The 23,171-nt window shown below is 40.9% G+C and overlaps 1 protein-coding gene across 1 annotated transcript; it reads left to right on the top strand.

Annotated features, from left to right (window-relative positions):
- Positions 1–12,766: 12,766 nt before the first annotated feature.
- LOC149472069 (uncharacterized) lies at positions 12,767–23,171 on the top strand. Its single transcript, XM_089693559.1, has 4 exons — positions 12,767–13,332; positions 16,107–16,224; positions 18,230–18,303; positions 20,121–23,171. The coding sequence occupies exons 1-4, from the start codon at positions 13,023–13,025 to the stop codon at positions 20,588–20,590; spliced, it is 972 nt and encodes a 323-aa protein (XP_089549685.1). The 5' UTR covers positions 12,767–13,022; the 3' UTR covers positions 20,591–23,171.

Here is a 23,171-nt window from a genome sequence, read left to right as displayed (position 1 = left end):
GGTTTATCATTTTTATTTCTTTTGTATGTTTTCATTTTTTGCTGATAGGACCTTTTTTAAAGCGGTAGTAAACTGCAAAAAAACCCAAAATATATCTTCACCCTGCAAGTTAAGAGCACAACGTGCCTACTAGCACATTATGAAAGACTTAAGACCAAGCCATTTCTGGGACTTTTTGTTTACATGTTAAAATGAGTATTTTTTGCTAGAAAATGTCTTAGAAACCCCAAACATAATATATATTTTTGAAAAGCAAAGGCCCTAGAGAATACATTGGCGTGTTTTGCAATTTTTTTATGTCACACTGTATTTGCGCAGCGGTTTTTCAAATGCAATTTTTTGGGGGAAAATTATACTTTTTTTAATTTTATTGCAAAAAAAACCCAAAATACATAACCCAATTTTTTTGTAAAATATTAAAGATAGATAATATAAATAGATACCAGACATGTCACGCTTTAAAATTGCACACACCCATGCCACAGCCACAAACAATGTAAATTTTACTATCTATTTAGTTTTACAGAAGATGTCTAGTGCTAGAATTACTGCTGATGATCTGACATTCGTATTGATACCTCACATGTGTGGGATAATCGCTGTTTGCATGAGTGTGAGACCAACACGTGTGTTCGCCTTTGCACATGAGGGGGGGGGGGGGGCAGGCAAATTTTTTTACACTGTTGTTTTAATGTTTTTTTTTTTTAAATCACATTTATTGCTGTTTCGAGGAATGTAAACATCCCCTGTGGCAGCAATTAGCACATGACAGCTACTCTGTATAGAGAGATCTAGAGAAAATAAGACTCCCAAATCCCTCCTCTGCCATTAAAAGCATTCAAAACACCAAGATCAGTGTTTTTGACTGCTTTAGAGTTTTAAAAATGATGTTGTTGACATTTGAGTAAACCGGGTCATCGCTTTCGGGTTACCATAGCGGAGAGCCAATCAAAGCCGGCATTGATCCCGGTGGGATGGGAGATCTCGAGCAAGTGACGGAAGGTGGCGGGAGGAGGGGGGATGTCACCTTCCACTGCTTGTAATGCTTGTAGTCTTTTCAGTTCTAATGAGAGGTTGATAGAAGTTTTGCCACGCATGGATTCCAGAGGGTGGCCATTCAGGTGTTTGGGTTTCTGGGGCATGGAAAGTCTTCGCTCATCAACTCCTGTGTCTGCGTGGTGAAGGACGAAGACTACCAGAACGTGGCAGGGGATGGAATGACTTACAGTTCCTTGAAAGAAAGTATTCATACCCCTTGAAATTTTCCACATTTTTCCACACCTCGTGATCTGACCAGTGATTCTGTTGACTTTCAACAGAACAAGCTGTCTTGCAGATGTAGCAGCTAGAGGGTGGTGACAAATTATTTACCACTGAGAGGGCTGGTTACAATGATACAGCTTTATTTATGTAAAAAAAAAAACAGTGTGCCGTAAGTGTTTAAAAAGTGTGAGCTGCAGTTATTCTTCAATTTGTTAGTGTATCTAAATCTGCTAGTACAGCTAACATTCCTCTCCCACCAGATTAATAATACTGTTGTCCAGATGTGTCTCGGTGTGCCTTTATCCAGTGTGGGGGCACTCTAATACAGGAGGTGTTACTGTATGGATCACCAGGTGAAAAATAATGCAATTACTACATCTAAGGATTGATTCCAAATCAAATTCATGTACTTATATTGCTTTCATTTTAAAAATACAAATATTGATGTATTTATGAATATAGATCTGCAATATTTTGTATTTTACACTATATCTGTACCATCACATTATTGGATTTTTATAGGGTTCCCCTTTACCAAAAAGCTGCCTGTGCAGGTAAGGGACACTTGTACATACAAACAAATTGAGCAGCTTGGACTAAAGTTGCATAATGCCCTTGCTATAGGTGTAGGCCATTTACATACCTCCCAAAGTCTGTCTGAAAAATTCCCAGAGATGGTGCCCCTGCCCTGTCTTATTGTTAGGACATTGCTAAGGCATTCCCAGCTGTTACTGCTCACCCCCATCATCAGAGGAGCAAGCTATCAAACCCCTGCACATGCATGGCTCACTATCTCTTCCATCACAGCATCTCTTACATCACAGTATCGCTTCCATCGCAGCATCAGCTGCTACTGCACTGGGGAGAGAGAGTGCATACAAGTAGGTTTGAATTGAGAAAGAACTCACTCCTGCGATGCTGGGGATGAGCAGTAATAGCTTGGAGTGTCTTAGCAGCAAAGCAGGACAGGGAGATGCCATCCGTGAGTTTTTTGGCAATGCTTCATTAACCTCTTCCATACCGGGCACTTTTACCCCCTTCCTGCCCAGGCCATTTTTCAGGTTTCAGCGCTCTCACACTTTGAATGACAATTGCGCGGTCATACAACATTGTACCCAAACTAAAATTTTATCATTTTCTTCACACAAATAGAGCTTTCTTTTGGTGGTATTTAATCACCACTGGAGTTTTTATTTTTTGCTAAATTAACAAAAAAAGACTGAAAATTTTGGAAAAAAAAACACGTTTTTCCTGTTTCTGTTATAAAAGTTTGCAAATAAATAATTGTTCTTCATAAATTTAGGCCGAGATGTATTCTGCTACATGTCTTTGGTGAAAATAACCCAAATTAGGATGTATTTTTGTAGTTTGTAGGAAAGTTATAGAGTTCACAAACTATGGTATAGATCTAAATATTGATCAATCCTGAAGTACTGACAGCCAATCTAATTTCTTGAGGTCCAAGAATGTCAGAACAGTACAGATATCCCCCAAATGTCAGGACAGTACAGATATCCTCCAAATGACCCCTTTTTGCAAAGTAGACAGTCCGATGTATTTCATAAGAGGCATGGCGAGTTTTTTGAAGTTGTATTTTTTTTTGTATAATTTTTCAGAAAATTAAAACATTTTTCACTATTTTTTTTTTACATACTGTCACCAGTGCAGTACAGCGTAATCATATACCTGGAATGGCGGTGATCAGGGACACTGACTGGAGACAGTATGAAAAAAAAAAATATAATTTTTTAAAATTTTTTTATTATTTTTAATTTTTATTACTTTTTTTTCTTTTTTTTAAGATTTGTTTTTCATATTTCACTATGACCAAAGTAGTACAATGTTACCATAGTAGCATTGTACTACTTTGGGGAAGTGATCAGTATTTTTTTTTTCACACAATTTGCTTATAGCAAAGAATTACTTTGCTATAAGCAAGCATTAACCTAAATGACATCGATTCATTCAGGGTTTTTTTTTTTTTGTCCATAGCTGTGATTTGGCCACGGCTAATCATATGACACAGCTGGGCTGTGATTGGCCCAGCTTGTGCATCTGATCGCTGTGACCATTCACAGCTAGATACACTAGTATAAAATGGATGGCATGAATGAAGCCATCCATTGTATACAACTGTCATGTGACCTGCTGTGATTGGTCACAGCAGGTCACATGGTATCGGCAACGGGGCCGGTACTCAGATCTGTCATTGGCCGTGTCCGAGGTACATGGCCGGTGACAGACCGCGCCGCTGCACGGCTCTGCAGGCGTGCAAACTGCGCATGCACGAAAGGACGCCTAATGGCGCCCACCCGGAACGGTGAGGATTTTTGCCGGCCGCCATTCGGCCATAGGCCGGGAGGGAAATGGTTAAATATGCAAATCACCTACCTCTATAGTAAAGGCCTTATCCAACTTTAGTCAAAGCTGTACAGTTGGCTTTATCTACAGACACCCCTTACCTGCATAGGCATTCTTTTTAAGAGCGATAAACAAACCCTAACTAACTTTTACTTGGAAATGTTTTAAAATACCCCTTTCTCTCAATAAAAATTCTTCTTCCCCTTAAAAGCCGTCAGACAACATTGCTAGGTCTCTGACCTGGATGTTATTGAAAGCTCTGGCCCCAACTGACAATCAGAGTGGTTCCTGGTAGAACCCATGCTTGTCATAGCCTGAGTTCCCAATGCTGAGCGGAGAATGGGCGTGTGGGGATATATACCATGGTGGCAGCTGCTCCATATTCTCAACGGTAGGAGAGGAGAGAAAACGGTGGAGATTTCACATGGACGGTGCTGACCAATCAGATGCCATCTAGCCTGTACTATCATTTTTACAAGGAGAGGAAAGCCGCAGGGATTTCAATTCCCCAGACCTGTGAATCAGCTTTCCCTACACATCCCCACACGCCCGCTCTCCCACTCTCTGTTGCGGGAAACCTCCCTGCACCACAGCCTGGGTTCACACAGGAGCATTCCTGTTCAAATCGCATGCTATTCTTTGCGGTGCAATTTGCGTCCATACATTTTGTATGATGCAAATTGCACCGCATTGTATCGGTACTAGGTATCAGCGAATACATGACCGACAGTATCAGTACTCATACTCATTGATGAAAAAAGGGTATCTGTGCATCCCTAATAAATTATATATATATATATATATATATATATATATATATATACACACACAGTATATGTATATATATATATATATATATATATATATATATATATTGTAATATAGTGTACATACATGTCTTTTTTTTTTATTTATGTTTTAGTGGCAGGTCAAAGCAAGGCTGACAATATACAGCGATTCATTACCGAAGTCTTTAAAATCACAGGTTTCTATTTTAGCCTTTTAACATCTACTTACCACCTACCCCCTCTCACTGGCCCATGACTATGATGAACTGCCTTACTGGCCAGCAAGAATGCATAGGAAGTAGGATTACGTCCAAGGAGTCACTTTGAATGGACCTTTATGTAACTTTACAAGTTAAATATACAGCACCAGTATACATTTTACAAAAAGCTCCACTTTTTAACATTAAAAAGCCATCCTTTAGCTCCAGTCCAGTAACTTTGCCTAGGCTGAGACAATGTCATCAAACTGCTGTAGGCAGTGGGAAGCATTTCCTCAGTCTCCTCTCTCCCAGTGATCAGACTGTACATTGTAGTTTTGTAACAAGTCACAAGGTGAGGGGTTGCAGCAAGGGCCGGTAGGTCATGTGTCAATGTAATGTTTGAGTCTAAAAATGTTAGAGACCAAAAAGTAGGCTTTTATTCCAAAGAAATATTGAGTGCAAGCCAACATGTTTTGGGGGCCATACAACACCCCCTTCATCAGGGCTTAGAAAAAGAGGGTATGGAACGCTAGATGGCAATATATAAGTTTTGTGAATCTACAGGAATCTACGCTCAGCAGCACCACCAACCAACTGTTGAACATGACACATTCCCTGTAGATTCACAGTACTTACGTATATATCACCATCTAGAGGCCATACCATCTTTCTCAAAGCCCTGATGAAGGGGGAGTTCAATGGTCCCTGATTTGTGTTGCTTTTGCACTCAATACATTTTTGGAATAGATTCGTACTTTTTGCACTCTAAAATTCTAGTGTGGTGCTTTGATTTCTTGCATTCACATCCTGAGGCTTCTGTGACAGTTCTTTGGTGCATGGAATCAGCCAACATTTCACTTTGTTACTCCATTGGGGCATCATTTGTACAGTTGCGATCAAGTCAATTTCAAACACGAAAACTCTATTAACTTAGAGTTACTAAATGCTGGACCCTGCATTCACTCTATCTGCTCTCCCCGGACCCTGCATTCACTATATCTGGTCTCCCCGGACCCCGCATTCACTATATCTGCTCTCCCTGGACCCTGCATTCACTATATCTGGTCTCCCCGGACCCTGCATTCACTATATCTGGTCTCCCTGGACCCTGCATTCACTATATCCGGTCTCCCCGGACCCTGCATTCACTATATCCGGTCTCCCCGGACCCCGCATTCACTATATCTGCTCTCCCCGGACCCTGCATTCACTATATCTGGTCTCCCCGGACCCTGCATTCACTATATCTGGTCTCCCCGGACCCTGCATTCTCTATATCCGCTCTCCCCCGGACCCTGCATTCACTATATCTGCTCTCCCCAGACCCTGCATTCTCTATATCTGGTCTCCAACAGTACACAGAACATGGAAGTGCAATTATTTTAGTAAATATAAACTGCTAAATACATTTTCTCATCAGCAGTCTTGTGACTTCTATCAGTGTCCAGCAGAGCACTGGTTAAAGCTTGTAGGAGGAGTTTTCTTTCTGCACTAGGAGGATGCAAAACCCCTGACCTCTGTCCCGACAGTACTGATTAGCCCTGTGCTGATCACATGCACTCTCCCAAGAAAAAAAATCTCTCTCTAGCAATACAAACCAAACTGAGCATGTGCAGCATGGCTATGGTTCAGTCTGTCTGATCAGAAGATAAGAGGTGGACATTTGAACAAGAGGAGGAGCAGAGAAGACAGGATCAAATGGCCTTTTACACAATGCAGAGGATTAACCCCTTAGGTTCCGCAGTGAGTATAACAAGCATGCTTTACTGCATATACAGACTGATTGTACTGTTGTGGGTTTAGTAACACTTTGAGGTTCCAGCGCCATCAACATACCTCTTTAGATAATGTAAGTGTCAACACAGCCTAGCACTGCACAGGCACCAGTATTTACCCAACTGTGCCGCCTCTGAGCTAGCATCTCAGTTTAGGAAGTAGATGGTGACAATGAATGATAACTAAACAAAGATGGCAATGCCATGGGGAGTACTGCATCTTCTGCATTCTATTTTTTTTAGAAAAATGTTTTTACAGTGAAGGGTCATGTTAAAGCTAACCTTTCTTTCTTGTACGTTTATACAGGCACATCTCCTGAACTGAAATTGCTTACTCTGATTTCAATGCACAATGTGAGCTTCTCACAATGTGCATTACAAGCTGCAGCAATCAGATAGAGCCTGCCTCATTTCCTGGTTGGAGAGTTACGCACAGCCCCCTGCCAGCCCCTCCCATGATCTGCCTGCATTGCATAGAGAAACATAGATAACCAATTGTGACATTACTGAGTCTAAAATAAAATAAATATTGAAAACATTAAGAGTTCAATTAGAAATTAAATTAGCAATTTGATGGAGGAAGGGGACAAGGAAGGCAAAGTATGAGCAGTTTAAACTTCAAATACTTTTAAAGAGTATGCCCACCCAACATTTTTCTTTTGGCTTTAGGTAGGGGAGGATTAGAACCACTGCTGGAATGCTACTGCCGTCGAGGGAAATCTCTCTTCACTTGCTGTCACAGTGACAACAGGTTGACCAGACAGGAGTTGGAGGAAACGTAAAAGAGAAGTAGGGCTTTTTTCCCCCTATTTATACTTACCTAGGTAGATGCTGCATCTGTCCTCTGCCTGCTCTAAGTGTGAGAACTCACATGACCGCTGATCGCTGAGTTCTCATAGCCGCTCTGAGCAGAGAGCGGTGACTATAAGTCACCATTCTCTTCTCTGCCCTCCAGTGCTCACTGGAATGCTAGGCTGTGGAGGAGGAGAGAACGGCAGGCTCAGGCTGAGAGGCTGAGCCAGGTGCTGCTCCAGACTCTGGGGTGGATCCTGACTTTAAAGTCAGAATCTTTCCCCAGCCTGGACCATCTGGGTGACATCAGCCGACAGTGGGCTTTAGTCCGCTGTCAGCTGAAACCGGGTCATAGGAGTGCAGAGAAAACTGCACTCCTGTGATCCATAGAAGTACAGCCAAAAGAGCTTTGACTGTACTTGGCACAGGCAGAAATAAACACTTGACAGGGGTTCTAGCCCCCCCCCTCTACTCTACTAGAAAAAAAAACTTTTTTCTGCTTGTGTTGCTGTTGGAGGTTTTTCCTCCCCTGGATAGTATTTGTATCCTTCACCACTGGATACAAAACAAAAATGAAAAATGTTTTGAATGAGCATTCATGTCAATGCATCGAAAGACATTTTTTCACAAAGGGCTGCACATCAGGTATTGTGGTCAGGTAAAGGAGGGAGCCTCTCCTGCTGTTAGCACTTTTTAACTGTCAAGCTACCAGTGAAATCTGGTGCAATCTGTGGAGCTCACTAATAGTGTGACAGCAGGGTTCTATTCTCTGTATATGGAGAGCTGGCAATGGCTTCTGATACACAGAGAAAGGAATGCAGGGAGGGGCTCTGGTTTCTATGTAGGGATGAGATTTGAGTTCGCTGCCACCATGGCTTCGAGACAAATCCAGTGGTGTAAGATTTGTGGTGCTGGAGAAATTTTGTGCTGATGTACCTGGAAGAGTTAAAAAAACCCCTAAAGAAACATAATATACTGCATTGGCTTTGAACTATGGCCAGCAGACTTAGTAGGGCCAATATGGAAGCTTTTGGATAAACTGATTTTTTATTTCTAAGTACTGCTAAGAAATATATATATTTTTTCTTGGTAGAGGATGGAAATGGGCTTATCAGCATACTTTTTCTTGGTCATTAAGCCAAACAGTCATCATAACAACCAGGCAGTACGCACTTTCATTTGGAAGGGACTTTAAACACTAAGAGGGAATGGAATTCACTTACAGGAACACCTTGTAGATAGATATGACATAACCAAGAAGTCCTTTCTGCTTTGAAGAAGACTAATTTGCATACATTATCAAGGCCCTGAGGTGTTTTATATTTAGCAATTTTTGAGCCTGCAGAATCATTTGATATAGTAGTTATTTCTCATCTGTCAGTGTAAAAAATACACGTATCTGATGAATAAGTACAACATAGCACTATGTACACTATGAGAATTCCATTGGGTTTTATCCGAGGGATTTGTGATACGTGACCTGTAATTTCTTTTTAACTACAGGCTGTGCTTAGCAGGAAGAAATATACTCTTTACAACATAATTCTTAAGGACTTTGGCACTTCATTCTCTCTCATGCAAATTTCTCTTAGGAATTATGCTTGTGATTTATCTTGGCTTCCTTTACTGCAGTTGCCAGTGTTGCTCCGGTCCTGGAAATTTCTGCCCACGAAATCACTGGATTCACTGGTAAGTAACATACCAATGCGAGGGCACATTATTATCTGCCTGTTAAGGCACAGGTGGGCAGAACGCCCAAAAAAATAGGGAGCTCTAACTAATTTTAGGAAACACTGCAATACTGGCACCTGCCGAGGTGAAATTAGAAGCTCTTTTCGTTCTTTTGAAAGAGAAGAGTATGGCTCGTGATCAGCTTTACATTGACTGTCCAGGGAAAAAAGGAATAATTTTTTACCATTTCTTTCATATATGTAATTGTTTTTACTATCTAGATTATTACAATTGCTTTTGACTAAAATTGTTTATAACTAAGAATGCATGTATGAATGCAATGGGGACAGAAGAGTGAAAGCTCCTCTAGAACAGAGACCAGTGGGAACACTGTACTGTATATCACTGCGGAATATCTCAGATTTTCAATCAATGGGCAATTTATTAGGAACTAATTCAAAACCAGTACTAATATTGGTTTGGGCTAGACATGTGCATGCCGGAAACTTTCATTTCAGATGCATTGGTTAATTAGAGAATTTAATTTTGTCATATTCATTATGTTGAAGCGATTCTTTTTCAGGATTCGTTTTGTATCTTCAGCATTTATTTTGTATATTTGTTGGTCCAGGTGGATTAGAAAAATGTTGCAGTTTTTCTGGAACATTGCTATATATTCGATATATTATTGAATGGGATGGATTCGAATGATCGTACGAGTTTAAAAATGTAATTAATTTCCCCATAGGCCCGAACTGTTATCGCATCATGTGATGTTTTCTGAATGAAACCAATCCATTCAGTAATTTCATTATAACTATTTTTCGGATTCGTTGATATTTCTTACTATGTCTATTCAGAGGTTTGTTTAAAACCGAAACTCCTAAAATGAAATTTTCCTCTGAAAAACAAATCATAATGAAACAAAATGCACATGTCTAGTTTGGGCCTCTCTTTGCTCTTTGGATTCTAAATTCAACAAAAATTTCTTTGAGATTCTGATCCATGTTGACATGGGTTCCATGAATTCTCCATGGTATGGATTTCACATTCCACAAACAGTCTTTGAGATTCTGGCCCAGGTTGACATGGATTCCATGGCTTCTTCATGACATGAATTTCTTTGAGATCCTGGCCCATGTTGACATGGATTCCATGACTTCTTCATGGCATGAATTTCTTTAAGATTCTGGCCCACATTGACATGGATTCCATGGATTCTTCATGGCATGAATTTCCTTGAGATTCTGACCCACGTTGATATGGATTCCATGGCTTCTTCATGGCATGAATTTCTTCGAGATTCTGGCCCATGTTGACATGGATTCCATGGCTTCTTCATGGCATGAATTTCTTCAAGATTATGGCCCACATTCACATGGATTCCATGGCTTCTTCATGGCATGAATTTATTTGAGATTCTGGTCCAAGTTGACTCGGATTCTTTATGGCATGACTTTCTTTGAGATTCTGGCCCACATTGACATGGATTCTATTGATTCTCCGTGGCATAAATTCCCCATTCCACAAACATTCCTTTACGAATCTGGTCCACAATGACATGCCTGCATCATGTAGTTCCTTAATATTTACAGCTGCACATTAATGCTACAAATAACCCATTATACACAAATCTCAAAGATGTTCAGATATGATCACTGGCCTACCATCTGTGTGCTTCAGTAGAAATCAGGATTCATCAGACCAGACTACATTTCTCCAATATTCAGCTGTCCAGTTTTGGTGATCCTGTTCCCACATCAGCCTCAGTTTTCTGCTTTTAGCTGAGGGGAGGGGAACCCAACATCTTCTGCTATTGTAACCCATGCATTTCAAGATGTGATGTGTTCTGAATTCAGAGATGCTTTTCTGCTCACCACAGTTGTGAACAGGGACGGACTGACCATTTGGAAACCCGGGCACTGCCCGAGGGCCCAAGGTCAGTAGGGGGCCCCATGAGATGCCCCTGGTACCTTTTTCGTAGGCTTTTTTGAGTTTGGGCAAGGACACAGGGGCCCCATGATCCCCTATTGCCCGGGGGCCCCATGAGTTGTCAGTCCGCTCCTGGTTGTGAACAGCCTTTTTATGAGTTACCATAGCCTTTCTGTCAGCTCAGGCCAGTCTGGCGCTTACCTCTGACCTTTCTCACCAACAAGTGAAAAGTATATGTTGCCAGGACACCATGCATCCTTATCATAGAGTCCAGGTATTTATTAAAGTGCTCACATCACAGTGCAATTAGTGCTAGTATTACATTTTTTGGGCTGGGAACATTCCCTTCATCGGGCATATGATGAAGAGCTCCTGCATGACCCAGAAATGTAGCACTGTGATGTGTTCACTTTTATAAATACCTGGAATGAATAAGGATCCATGGTGAGCTGCTGCCATATACTTTCCTCTGTCTTCAATCAATATCAGTTAACCAGATGATTGGTGCTACAGCACCCTCTTACTCCTGGCTTTTCCCAAGAAGTGCGATGGAAATATAGCTAGCGAATCTCTTACCAACAAGAGGTTTCCAACAAATGCCACCCACTGGATATATTTTTGCACCATTCTGAATAATCTCTAGAGACTGTTGTGCCTGAAAATTCCAGATCAGCAGATACAAAATACGTAAAGTGTTACTAAACCCAGGACCCTGCATTCATTATATCTGGTCCCTCACAGTACACAGAACATGGAAATGCAATTATTTTAGTAAATACAAACTGCTAAATACCTTTTCTCATCAGAAGTTAGAGCAGTCTTGTGACTTCTATCAGTGTCCAACAGAGCACTGGTTAAAGCTTGTAGGAGGAGTTTTCATTTTGCTCTAGGAGGATACAGAACCCCTGACCTCTGTCTGGACAGTGTTGATTGACCCTGTGCTGCTCACATGCACCCAAGGAAAAAAAAAAACTCTAGCAATACACACCAAACTAAGCATGTGCAGAGTGACACCACTCAATATGTCTTATCAGGAGATAAGAGGGGGACACTGGAAGAAGGGGAGGATCAGAGAAGTCAGAATCAAACATCATTTTTACACCATGCTGAGGATTAACCCCTTAGGTTCCATAGTGAGTATAACAAGTATGCTTTACTGCATATACAGACTGATTGTACTGTTGTGGGTTTAGTAGCACTTTAAACCAGCCCATCTGGCAGCAACAATCATGGTAAAAATTTCTGAGATAAATTTTTTTATTTGTTTTAATGCAAACATTAACTGAAGGAAGCAGACAAATTTCGGCCCATCTATGAGCAGGTTGTTTGCACTAAAGTTGATCCATCAATCAACTTCAGTACAAGCAGCCTGTCTGGTCTTTTGCCCAATCACTGCTGGCAGCTATAACGCCAGCAGTGATTATTGTATTCTGCTGGTGGGGAAGGCTCCCTGGGTTTCCTGCTGGCATAACACTATAGCACTGTGGGAATGTTGGTGGAGGACTCAAGCAATTTTAGTTCCTTCAACCTGTGGTTGAAGGAAAGAAAATTGCGTAATGTATGGCCAGTCTAAGAGTATATCAATAGGTTAAAATACTTGGTGAGTGTTTTTATGAGAGATCTCCATTAAAGGCCATCTGTCATAAAGCCTCTAGTGATTTTTATTGTTTTTTTTAGTTTTGGATAGAATCAGGAAAAGGTAAATATTCTGCCAAGTTTTTTTTCCTGTCTATGACCCCACTGGGGAGAATTTCCCTCACTGCCTGTAACATCGGTTGAAGAAATGAGATGGGAACGATTGTCACTTGGACAGCAATAAAACCTTCTCAAAAGTTCAAAACCTTTCCTCTCTCTACCGTGCTTTTGCTTTTTGTCTATGACTAATTTGGAGAGATTCGCTATTACTTCCTCTACTGACAATCCCCAATTTGGACAATGATAACCATAAAAACCTTCCCTATTCAAAGAGAAATGATTTGTTTTTTCTGGAGTTAGGTTCTAAGGAACATTTCCTTTGTAAGAAGTCTGTGATAGAAGTGCCATACTTTTAGCACCATCCATATCCTGGGCAGTAAAGCTGTGGCTTCACTTATATGACTACCCTGGAATCAGTTATGGTTACGGTTACGGTTTCCACAAGGATGTTTTAGATTCTCTATGCAAGTTTTGTTATTACTGTTTGATATTTCTTGTCACACTCAGCTTTCTGGAACTCCTCTGCTTGTGTGGGTCCAGGAACCATGCAGGACCCTATTGTTGACCGTGACATCCTGGAGAGGCTCCGCACCTATAATCCTGGTGGCAGGTGTGGGAGGGTGTGCCTACAGCTGTTTGGGATGCCGGGACATGGCAAGTCCTCCCTTATTAACACATGTGTGTGTGTGGTCCAAGACGGAGAACTGAAGAATGTGGCCGGAGCTGGGAAATCCAATCAAGCCATCACAATGGAGAGAAAAGATTTTCATCTGGCAGATAAAATTGTCATCACTGATAACCGAGGAGTGAACAAAATGAGCAAGGAAGAGCTGGTGGAGATCACAGCACAGTTCTGTAAGTGACTTTGAAGGGTGACTAAGGCTTGATGAAAAAACAAAAAAAAACAAAAAAAATAAAGTCTGAAAAAGAAGACTCATAGGGGTGTATTCATAAAAATGATGTGCTTATACCAACAAAATGGATTGTTACTGTTATTTTATCTTCAGGTCAGATATTTTTCATTCATGAGAATTGTGTGAATCAGAAAAAAAAATATTAGAACCACTAGATGAAGATAAGGATCACATAAAAATAAGTACTTATTTCCTATGATCATCGGCTCCATATAGTGGTCATAATGTGGTATTTGCATGATCCATGCTATTCCTGTGAATGAAGAACATGCAACCTGGAGAGAAAATAGCCTGGTAACATTATTTTGCTGGTGTTTTAACAGAATGAATGTACACACAATTTCACAGGACTAATACCTCTGTGTTTTTTTTAATACACCCCTTAGCCCCAATTCAAATCTGAGCAATTTGTAGTTTGATGGTCAAAGCTCTGAAAAGCTCAATAAGCCAAATCCCATGTGTTTAAAGGGTTAATTCACCTTTACAAAAAACACTGCTTATGCAGGTAAAGGGCGCCTACAGATAAAAACAAACTCTGCAGCTTTGAGCAACTTTGAATATTGCCCTTGCTATAGGTGTAGGCCATTTATGTACCTCCCAAAGCCTGGACGGAAAACTCCTTGAGATAGCACTGCTAAGACACACCCAGCTGTGACTGCTCAACCCCACCATCACAGGAGTGATCTCTTTCTCTGATTCAAACTCCCTCACATGCACTTCCTCTCTCCTGTCCCAATAGCTCTGAGCTCAGAGATGCTTCAGCATATGGGTTAGTAAACTATGCATGGGTGGGGGTTGAGAGCTTGCCCCTGTGATGGTGAATGTAAGCAGTAACAACTGGGAGTGTCTTAGCAACGTCCTAGCAACAAGGCAGGCCAGGATGATGCCCTCTCTGGGGGTTTTTTTGCCCAGGCTTCAGGAGATAAGTACATTGCTTACTCCCATCGAAGGGCATTACCCAACTTTAATCTAAAATGAAAAAGGAAAGTGCAAAAATAACCAGCGTCAGTTGCACATGAAGGCCAGCAGTAGTGAGCAGAAAAACTCTGCTTGGTTCAATATAACAGGAACACAGCCTCTGTGGAACAAGCAAGGAAGTGCAGAAAATTCCAATTAGTAGTAAAATGACACCTTGTTAGAGACAATAGCATCCACTTACATGAAAGACCAACTCTGCGCGTCCAAGGAAGACATCCTGTAGCCAGTGGTACGGGATATAAAATAACAAAAAATAAAAATTCCCAGCTCAACTTACCAGCCGGCCTGCAACCCAAATCCTAACAGTTTGCGCTAAAAACAGGGGCTTAGTTTGCACACATTTGCAAATACATACGTAAGCTGCAGAGCCTCGTCACGGTACCCCGATATTTTCTGCAGTCCTAACTCTATAATTTTGAGAACCTCCATAGTAGAAGCACATGTATAATAATGGATAGACTGAGGGCAGGTGAGCCTGGAGGGAGCCTATCCCTTTTTAACCACTTCTTGTCTGCCTTATAGCAGAAATACTGCTACAGGGTGACACGGGTGCACAAAATCATGTATATATACGCCCTACCCGCTCCGCCATTCATGACCTCGGCTGTCATTCACCAGGTACCAGCCAGTGATTACTCACCGACACCCGGTAATCGTCGAGTATTACCGACGGGGGACAGAACTGTATGTAAACAATACAGTTCTCCTCCCTCTCAGCTCCTGCACACTGCTTTGTATGGCTGTGCATAGCACAGTCATACAAAGCAGTGTGCTTACAGTAGAAAGCACAGACATATACAGCATACTGTGAAACAGCACACAGTTAACCCTTTGATGGCCCCACATGCTAACCCCTTCCTGCCCAGTGTCATTAGTACAGTACTAATGTAAAAAAAAAATCCCAGTATATATACAGCCATTTGTAAACGCTATAACTTTCATGTAAACCAATTAATTTACACGTATTGAGATTTTTTTTTTAGCAAAGACATGGAACAGAATACATTTTGCCCTAAATTTATGAAGAAATTTGATTTTTTAATATTTTTTTATTGGACATGTTTAATAGTATAAAGTAAAAAAATTTAATTTTTTTTAAGAATTGTCGGTCAGAATGGTCTTTTTTTGTTTATAGCGCAAAAAATTAAAAATGCACAGGCGATCAAATACCACAGAATGAAAGCTCTATTTGTGGGAAAAAAAGGACATACATTTCATTTGGGTGCAGCGCTGCATGACAGCACAATTGTCAGCTAAAATAACGCAGCGCTGTAACGCAAAAAAATAGCTTGGTCAGAAAGGGGGCGGATCCTCTAGAGAGCAAGTGGTCAAAGGCCCAGGGCGCACTGGACTCCCAGCATATAGCACAATGGCAGCTAAGGTGTCCAGTGCACCCCCTCACCAGTATATCAACAATACAAACAGACGGAAACTACCCCAATCTATTACTGGCCTTTGCTCTCCTGCCTAGTGTGGTCAGTTTACATCAGGAAAGCAGAGGCACTGGCAGGAACACCAGGAATTTTACACAAAGGAAGTAAAAAAAAAAAAAAGAGAACAGGATACTTTTTAATACAAGTACATGGTACAACAGGCACATATCAGGAATATGAAATGGTGGCTTTACATATTCTTTAGTTATTGATCATAGAAGAATACCCCAAAGTCCTCTTTGAAAATGTGTCATTTTAGTCAGGCATGTTTGACATACAGTATGTTTCTATCTCTCTTTTATAGGTCATCTTCGAGGCCGGGATAAGGTGGAATGGGATCGAAGTGTTAGGGAGTATTTAAATGCCACTCTTGATTTCATGTATCAGAATGAGGAGGTGATTATTCCAATCTTTGTTTACAGGTAACTGCATCTTCCAAAGGCCACATCTAAAAACTGTATTACATTCGGGGGGGGGGGGGGGGAACTGGCAACTTTTGGCTAGAGGGACCAACACAGCCAATTAGCCTTTTGATGGTTGCGACAGATTTCTGTAGATTAAAGAGTGTTTACCATGCAAAGAATGCCTTGGTGCTGTATTGATTGGTGGACATGGTGAAAGGTAGGTGATTCTTTTTTTTTTCTGAGAAACACCTTTTTACATCTTTCTGCATCAGCTTTCCAGAATTTGGCCAGCATGTGCTGGTTGATTGCAGGTCTAACTTTGATCAACATTTGAATATAGTATAGTAGAGTAAGGTACCGTATCTCCACTCAGGGCTAGCAACCAAACATATCTTTATTAGCACTGGTCTCAGAGGTGTATGTCTCCCTACACCCAATACCAGTCCCCCCCTGACTGTACCCTTATCCCAGGGGTTCAGTTTTGATGGAAGCCAATAGACCAAACAACTTTCACTTCCCCAGATCTCCGCTGGTGGGATATCTGTTCCTTGCTGCAGTAGCCCATCTCAGTCTCAACACTGGAATTTGTGTGTGCTATCTAGGTTGTTTTAGGCTGGCCACAGATACTTAATTTTTTTTCCTATCAGCCAAAGGACTGATAAAAAAATTACCAAATGGATTCCTCCAGCCACAAAAGTGAGGTTGATGGAGGAATCTTCCACGCTGTCCTATTGCATTCTTGCAGCGGGTCTCCTCTGCTGCCAGAACACACCGAGAAGCGGCGGCAGCTGGCTAATCGAGAAACACTTTTCAACAGTCCTGCTCAACAGGGGTAGAGTGGGAATGGCCACAGATAGATGGAAATTCATCCAGTTCCCGCTGAACTGGCCGAATTGTGTACCATCTATGGGGAGGTTTACATCACCCCCCCCCCAAACACACACACTTGCTAAATCTTATAATGACAGACATTGTGGGGGGAAGACAGGAATTATGATAGGAGGGTCCTTGAGAAAGGACCCACATCGAAAGCAACATTTTCTTGCTCTTTGACCCTCTTGCTCATTCCTTGGCCCTACACTAGGGAATGGTTGGACATGACATGACTGAGATATGAAATCTGGAAAAAGATTATTGATCTGCTGTTCACAACAGCCAATTAAAGTGTGACTAAACCCAGGACCCTGCATTCACTATATCTGGTCTCCCTGGACCCTGCATTCACTATATCTGGTCTCCCCGGACCCTGCATTCACTATATCTGGTCTCCCTGGACCCTGCATTCACTATATCTGGTCTCTCAGGACCCCACATTCACTATATCCAGTCTCCCCGGACCCTTCAATTACTATATCCGGTCTCCCTGGACCCTGCATTCACTATATCTGGTCTCCCTGGAACCTGCATTCACTATATCTGGTCTCCCCGGACCCTGCATTTACTATATCTGGTCTCCCACAGTACACACAACATGGAGATGCAATTATTTTAGTAAATATAAACTGCTAAATACTTTTTCTCATCAGCAGTATATAGCAGTCTTGTGACTTCTATCAGTGTTCAGCAGAGCACTGGTTAAAGCTTGTAGGAGGAGTTTTCATTATGCTCTGTACTGTCCAATGAGGCTGCATGATCCCTGATCATCTGGACAGCACTTATTGGTCCTGTGTTGATCACATGCACTCTCCCAAAGTGACTCCTAGAACTCTGTTCTATCAGCAGATGGATTGGGGACAGTAGAAGGAGAGGATCAGAGAAGACAGGATCAAACAGCCTTTTTATACAAGGCAGAGGATTAACCCCTTAAATTGCACAATGAGTTTAACAAGCATGCTTTACGGCATATACAGACTGATTTTATTGTTGTGGCTTTAGTAACACTTTAAATTAAATTTTTTTTTTAATCCAGGCCAGGAAAAAGAATTTGAAGTGTTTTTTTCCACAGTTTTTACATGTGTCAAATGAGCATTACTGCAATGTTAGGAAGTCTTTCTAACATGTTCCTCTCTTTTAATTGCCCTAGCGCTGATGATTTGGTTACAGAAGAACGATATGCAGAGTTGGAACCATTCATAAGAAACGCCCACAGAATCACGGGTAAAGTATCATGTCATTAGCAAGAAACCCTCTTTTCATTTTCTAGTTGTCAGCAGGACTTGGGCTTAGCACAGAGGCCCTGGTTAGGAGAAGAAGAATCGCAGAACGATGCTGATGATAGTATTGGCTGCTCACAACTTTACTTCAGACCCCAGCCTCTGCTTCGCTTGTAGAAGATTTCTCAGAAGACACACGAAGATGTTAAAGGTTGTCTTAGCAGACACAATCTATTGGTTTTACTAGAACAACTCAGAAGTTGCATTATTTAAAGCCTTGACAGATTTTGGGAGAACAACAGCCCACAATGGGAAAACAAGTAACAGACCTTCAGAGGGTAACGTCCAGACACTTATTAAAATGTATCCAAAAATTTTTTTAGGTTTTGGATAGAATGTGGAAGAATTAGAACCTCTGTCATGTTTTTAATTGCTGGCTGTGTTCCCAAAAGAAAGATTCACCCGCTCTGTTTGTCCTTGTGACCGTGCCTCTAGAACTTACAGTGAGGGAAGATCCAAAATTTTGAATTATCACTGGAACAGGAAGATAGGAGACACTTGTCCTGGTGACATTTCTATAGTGTCTAAGAGTGGATTTACCTTATGTTGAAGAGGTTTCCTCTTACTTACTGTTGTGACTACAGGATAGGAAGTAAAATTAGTTCCACCCAACAGCACGTATTTACCATTGTATTGGGCATATTGCTCTTAAAACGCGCACAAAAAACAATTCCATGCAAGAAAAATCAATGTAATGTTCAGTATTTGCATTCCTCCCAAATATATCGTTTTTTGTTGTTCAACTAACATTTTGCAGTAGATTGTATCTGCATTTAACACATTTTAGGCATATTATCTACCTTTAAAAATCACTGCAGAATCTGTGTACCTTAAAAAAGTTGTGTAGATATCCAAAAACCCCGAGACTGCTGCTGGGCACTACCATTTGGATATAAAGTCAGCAGCCCCAGTCAACTCAGATGACTCTCTATAGTATTCCAGTTCGCTCTTCCCCAAGCTGCTACTTTCAAGGGTATGTAGGGATGTGGGGAGATGGAGGAGCTGGGCCAGCACAGAGAGTATTTATACTCTCCCAGAAGAGACCAGGGCTATGATGTGCTAGGGAATTGACTCTCTCTTGAATTGTCATATTATCAAGCAAGCTCAAAGGCACATTGCAAGGGAATAAAACATAATTTACAACAGGAAAAAAACACTGCAAGTAAGCATTTAAAAGTCTTGCATTTTTACATAAACTTTTTTAAGATGGTGTCAGGATCTCTTTAAAGTGGAGCTCCACCCAAAAAGGAAAGTTTCGCTTTAAAGACTGGTCCCCTGCTCCCCATTAAAGATTGGCACCTTTGAGGAGCAGGTACCCGAAGTTGACAGATACGCACTCCCAGTTCTGCTGCAATTGACTAGGTGATCGGAAGCAGAAGTTGTCCTCCCTCCCTCCTCCCTGTAGTCTTCTGGGACACTTGACAGGTCCCAGAAGACTACGGGACCATTCATAAAGCACAGCGCTACTCACGCATGCGCAGTGGGCACCTGGCAGTGAAGCCACAAGCCGTCACATGCGGGTGCCCACACTGAAGATACTCGTGCTGGGAGCATGGGACGGCCGGTGAAACCGGCTGCGGGGAGGACACCATGGGATCGTGGGACAAGTGAGTGGCTGTTTTTGCAAAAGTCACCATCTACAGTTTTTGGAGCTGCTGACTTTTATTATTTTACAGAGTGACTGGAACTCCGCTTAATGTAAATACTGTAATATTAGACTGATGGAGGTCATTAACTGTTGCTTATCATTTTATCTTTTAGGCATCTATCCAATTATTGTTTTGACCAAGATTCAAGGTCACAGTGCAGAATCAGCAATCCATCACAGAAAATTCAAAGAACTTGGAGCAGAACACATCGTTCAGATAGAGAATTACACAATGGAACCCTGTGAGCGGAACCCAGAGACAAAGAGCAGAATTCTGGTGCTCCTGGACACCTGCCTGCAAGAGGCAGATAGACGGATATCAGAAAATCGGATTAAGGATCTTCACCTAGAGTATCTAAAGAATGCAATGGATGTTATTGAGAGCAAAATGGTGATAGAACTTGAAAACAAAGTTACACAGTTTGAGAGAAAGGGGGTAAAACTTGAGGCTGCAAATAAAAGAATACAAGAAGAACTTGACCAGAAGATTAGAGAGACTGAAGAACTGAAGAAACAGAACAAGGCCAGAGAGAAGGAAATAATGAAACTGAAAAATCGTAGAAAATCCTGCAGTGTCATGTAAACCAGTTCCGAGCTCACTATCTAGGGATCAGAGGGTGAATCAAAGGGGCACATCATTTTATTCCAAAAATCAGTAAGCCAGCATGTTTTGGGGGCAAGGCTGTGTCACCCTTCATCAGGACTCTAGAAGTCTATGGGGTTACTTTACTAAAACTGGATAGTGCAAATTCTGGTGCATCTCTCTATAGAAGCTTCCGGGTTTTTTGTCAAAGCTTCACTGAACAAGCTGAAGTTGGAAACTGTTTGGCTACCATGAACAGCTGCACCAGATTTTGAACTCTCTAAATGTATTAAATCAACCCCATATGTAAAAGCAAGACCAGCAACAACATACTTTGAAAAAGGTTAGTTGTGAATCTCTGCTGAGTGCTGTCTCTGGCAGCTAGAAGTTAAAGTGCATGTCACAGCAAAAAAAAAAAATGTAGTAAATCTACATATGCACCGATTCCTATGTTCCATCCCTTTAAAGACCCTACAAGTACAGCAAATACCGGTTGATCTGACACATTTTTTTGGTCTGAGTGGTGTGAGCCCTGCCCAGTTTCCAGTTTTGCTAAACTGCTCATACCCACCAACTCCTGCATCTCCACAGTATAAAGGCTAATCATTTTGTAGTCCCAAGACAAGAATTGGAAGTCCAATTACTCTCCTTAAAACATATCTATGGTCAAAATTAAAAAACGTATATCACACTTAGGCATTTTCACAGTCTCTTTTAATTATTTCTACCCTACTCCTATTAATATTAAGTACTTTTGTACATCATACCAATAGGAGTTTGTAAATGTACTTTGTGAAGGATACCACACATTTACCTCCTTGAATTCTGTAACGTATTCACTATGCCCCGTGAGTAGCACTGATGTGTCCCACATTTCACAGATCATTCCGCCTTCTGAATTACAGAGGTGCTGAGAGGAGGAGTTTCAGGAGGCAGAGTCAGTACAGGAATCACTGCTTGCAGGCAACAAGGTACCATGGAATATGTAGTCCTTAGAATTTGAAAGTAAACAGCAGAGGAGAAGATGCAAAACAAGCAGGGAATCTAGTTCTGGATTATTGCTCAATATGCTTTTTTTTCACTCATTGAGCATATATAATAAAACACTTTCAAAAGGGAGCAAATAGATGTTCATCTTAGATTGGACTCTAGCCAAATGTAATTTTTTTAAATTATAGATAGAATGATGAATCAATTAAATAGTATATCGGGGTGTCTCATCTGGGGTTCTACAAGAGGTCACTAGAGGTCCCACCACCTCCTTGGTTGCTACGAATTCCTTTTAAACATTGGTGACTTTATTATCCCTCCTGTAGTGTGCCAGAGACAGGCGGTGTTAGGAGTGGAGGGACATGACAAGGAAGAAGGAGTATGCTTTCTGTTTTCATTGGTTTTGGTTTTCTACCAAGCAAGCTGGTAATGTCAACACTGTGCTTGATTAGCTGCATTGGAGGGCAGGGAAAACATTGGGGGTCTAATAGACTACTGCTGTCCCCATAAAGAGGACCAGTCACCTGCCAAAGCCATCATATTTTATGAAAATGCTTGTTATCCCCCTTGTGATAGCAATAAAGTTAAATGAAAAAATAGTGTTTTAATTCATTATAATAAATAAAATAAGTTTAAAAACTTTTACCGCACCCCTAAACGCAAACACATGTATAGGTTGGACGAGTGTATTAATTCACAGTTGGGAAATGAGGGAGAGAATTATATTATATTAACCCCCCATTTTTTTTCTTCCTGACTGGTTTGGGGGTTGAATTTATGGAGGAAGAGTTGATAAAATAAGTCTCTTTATTAGAGTGTTTAAATGTATAGGCTTTTCTTGAAGGTGGTCCCCCATGCTATCTTGGACAGTTTGACAAAATAGCTAGATACAGTTTTGGTCCATTGGGATCTGGGACATCTCTACAGTTCAATGAAACAATTGCATAGAACCTGTTGCCATCAGCATTATGAGATGGATATTTGACCACCCTTGTCCTTCAGATGGTTCATGCCATCAGAATCTTGGACCATGCAGCCTCATCTTGGATATCAGTATTTTATGATTGCTCTGATTAATATTGATTGCTCAATTCCCTCTTAAGTATCAAAATGGTAATTATATGAATGTTATTGATACATTTCTTATATGCAAATAACCACCTATTCCTAATATGTTTATTTAGAAATTCTCCTTGTATTTATGCCCCCTGAAGATAAAAAAGTTGAATGATTGAAACACGTTGGGCTAACCTTTGGGAGTTTTGTTGTAATGTGAAGGAAAATATCCTTGCAATATCTATCAGAGCCAATGTTTTTAAAGATAATGTATCTTTTACAAATACTTCTATGTAATAAAGTATATGATTAAAAAGATTCCCCTTGAGTACATGTGTAATGATATGTTTGCTGCATTAAAGTCCCATAGGGGGATTCTTCATTTATATAAATGTATAGGCGGGTCTCTTTGGATGTGGATTGTGGTTTGTTTATTTAGGAACAGAGAGACAAGTAATTGAAGTTTATGTGAAAGATTGTGTTTCTGTTATTATTGATTAGAATTTCAATAAAAATTATAGTAACAAAAAAAAAA

This window comes from Staurois parvus, unplaced genomic scaffold, assembly GCF_062004578.1.
Source record: "Staurois parvus isolate SC_StPar_1 unplaced genomic scaffold, SC_StPar_1.0 ptg000024l, whole genome shotgun sequence".
NCBI lineage: Eukaryota > Metazoa > Chordata > Amphibia > Anura > Ranidae > Staurois > Staurois parvus.
The sequence above is the reverse complement of the archived record's forward strand: the minus strand, read 5'-3'. Positions and strand labels throughout refer to the sequence as shown.

Coding starts and splice junctions, on each gene's coding strand:
- LOC149472069 (XM_089693559.1), top strand. CDS start 13,023: ATGCAGGACCCTATTGTTGACCGTGACATCCTGGAGAGGCTCCGCACC. Junction 13,333..16,106: donor GGAGATCACAGCACAGTTCT/GTAAGTGACTTT, acceptor TCTCTTTTATAG/GTCATCTTCGAGGCCGGGAT. Junction 18,304..20,120: donor AAACGCCCACAGAATCACGG/GTAAAGTATCAT, acceptor TTTATCTTTTAG/GCATCTATCCAATTATTGTT.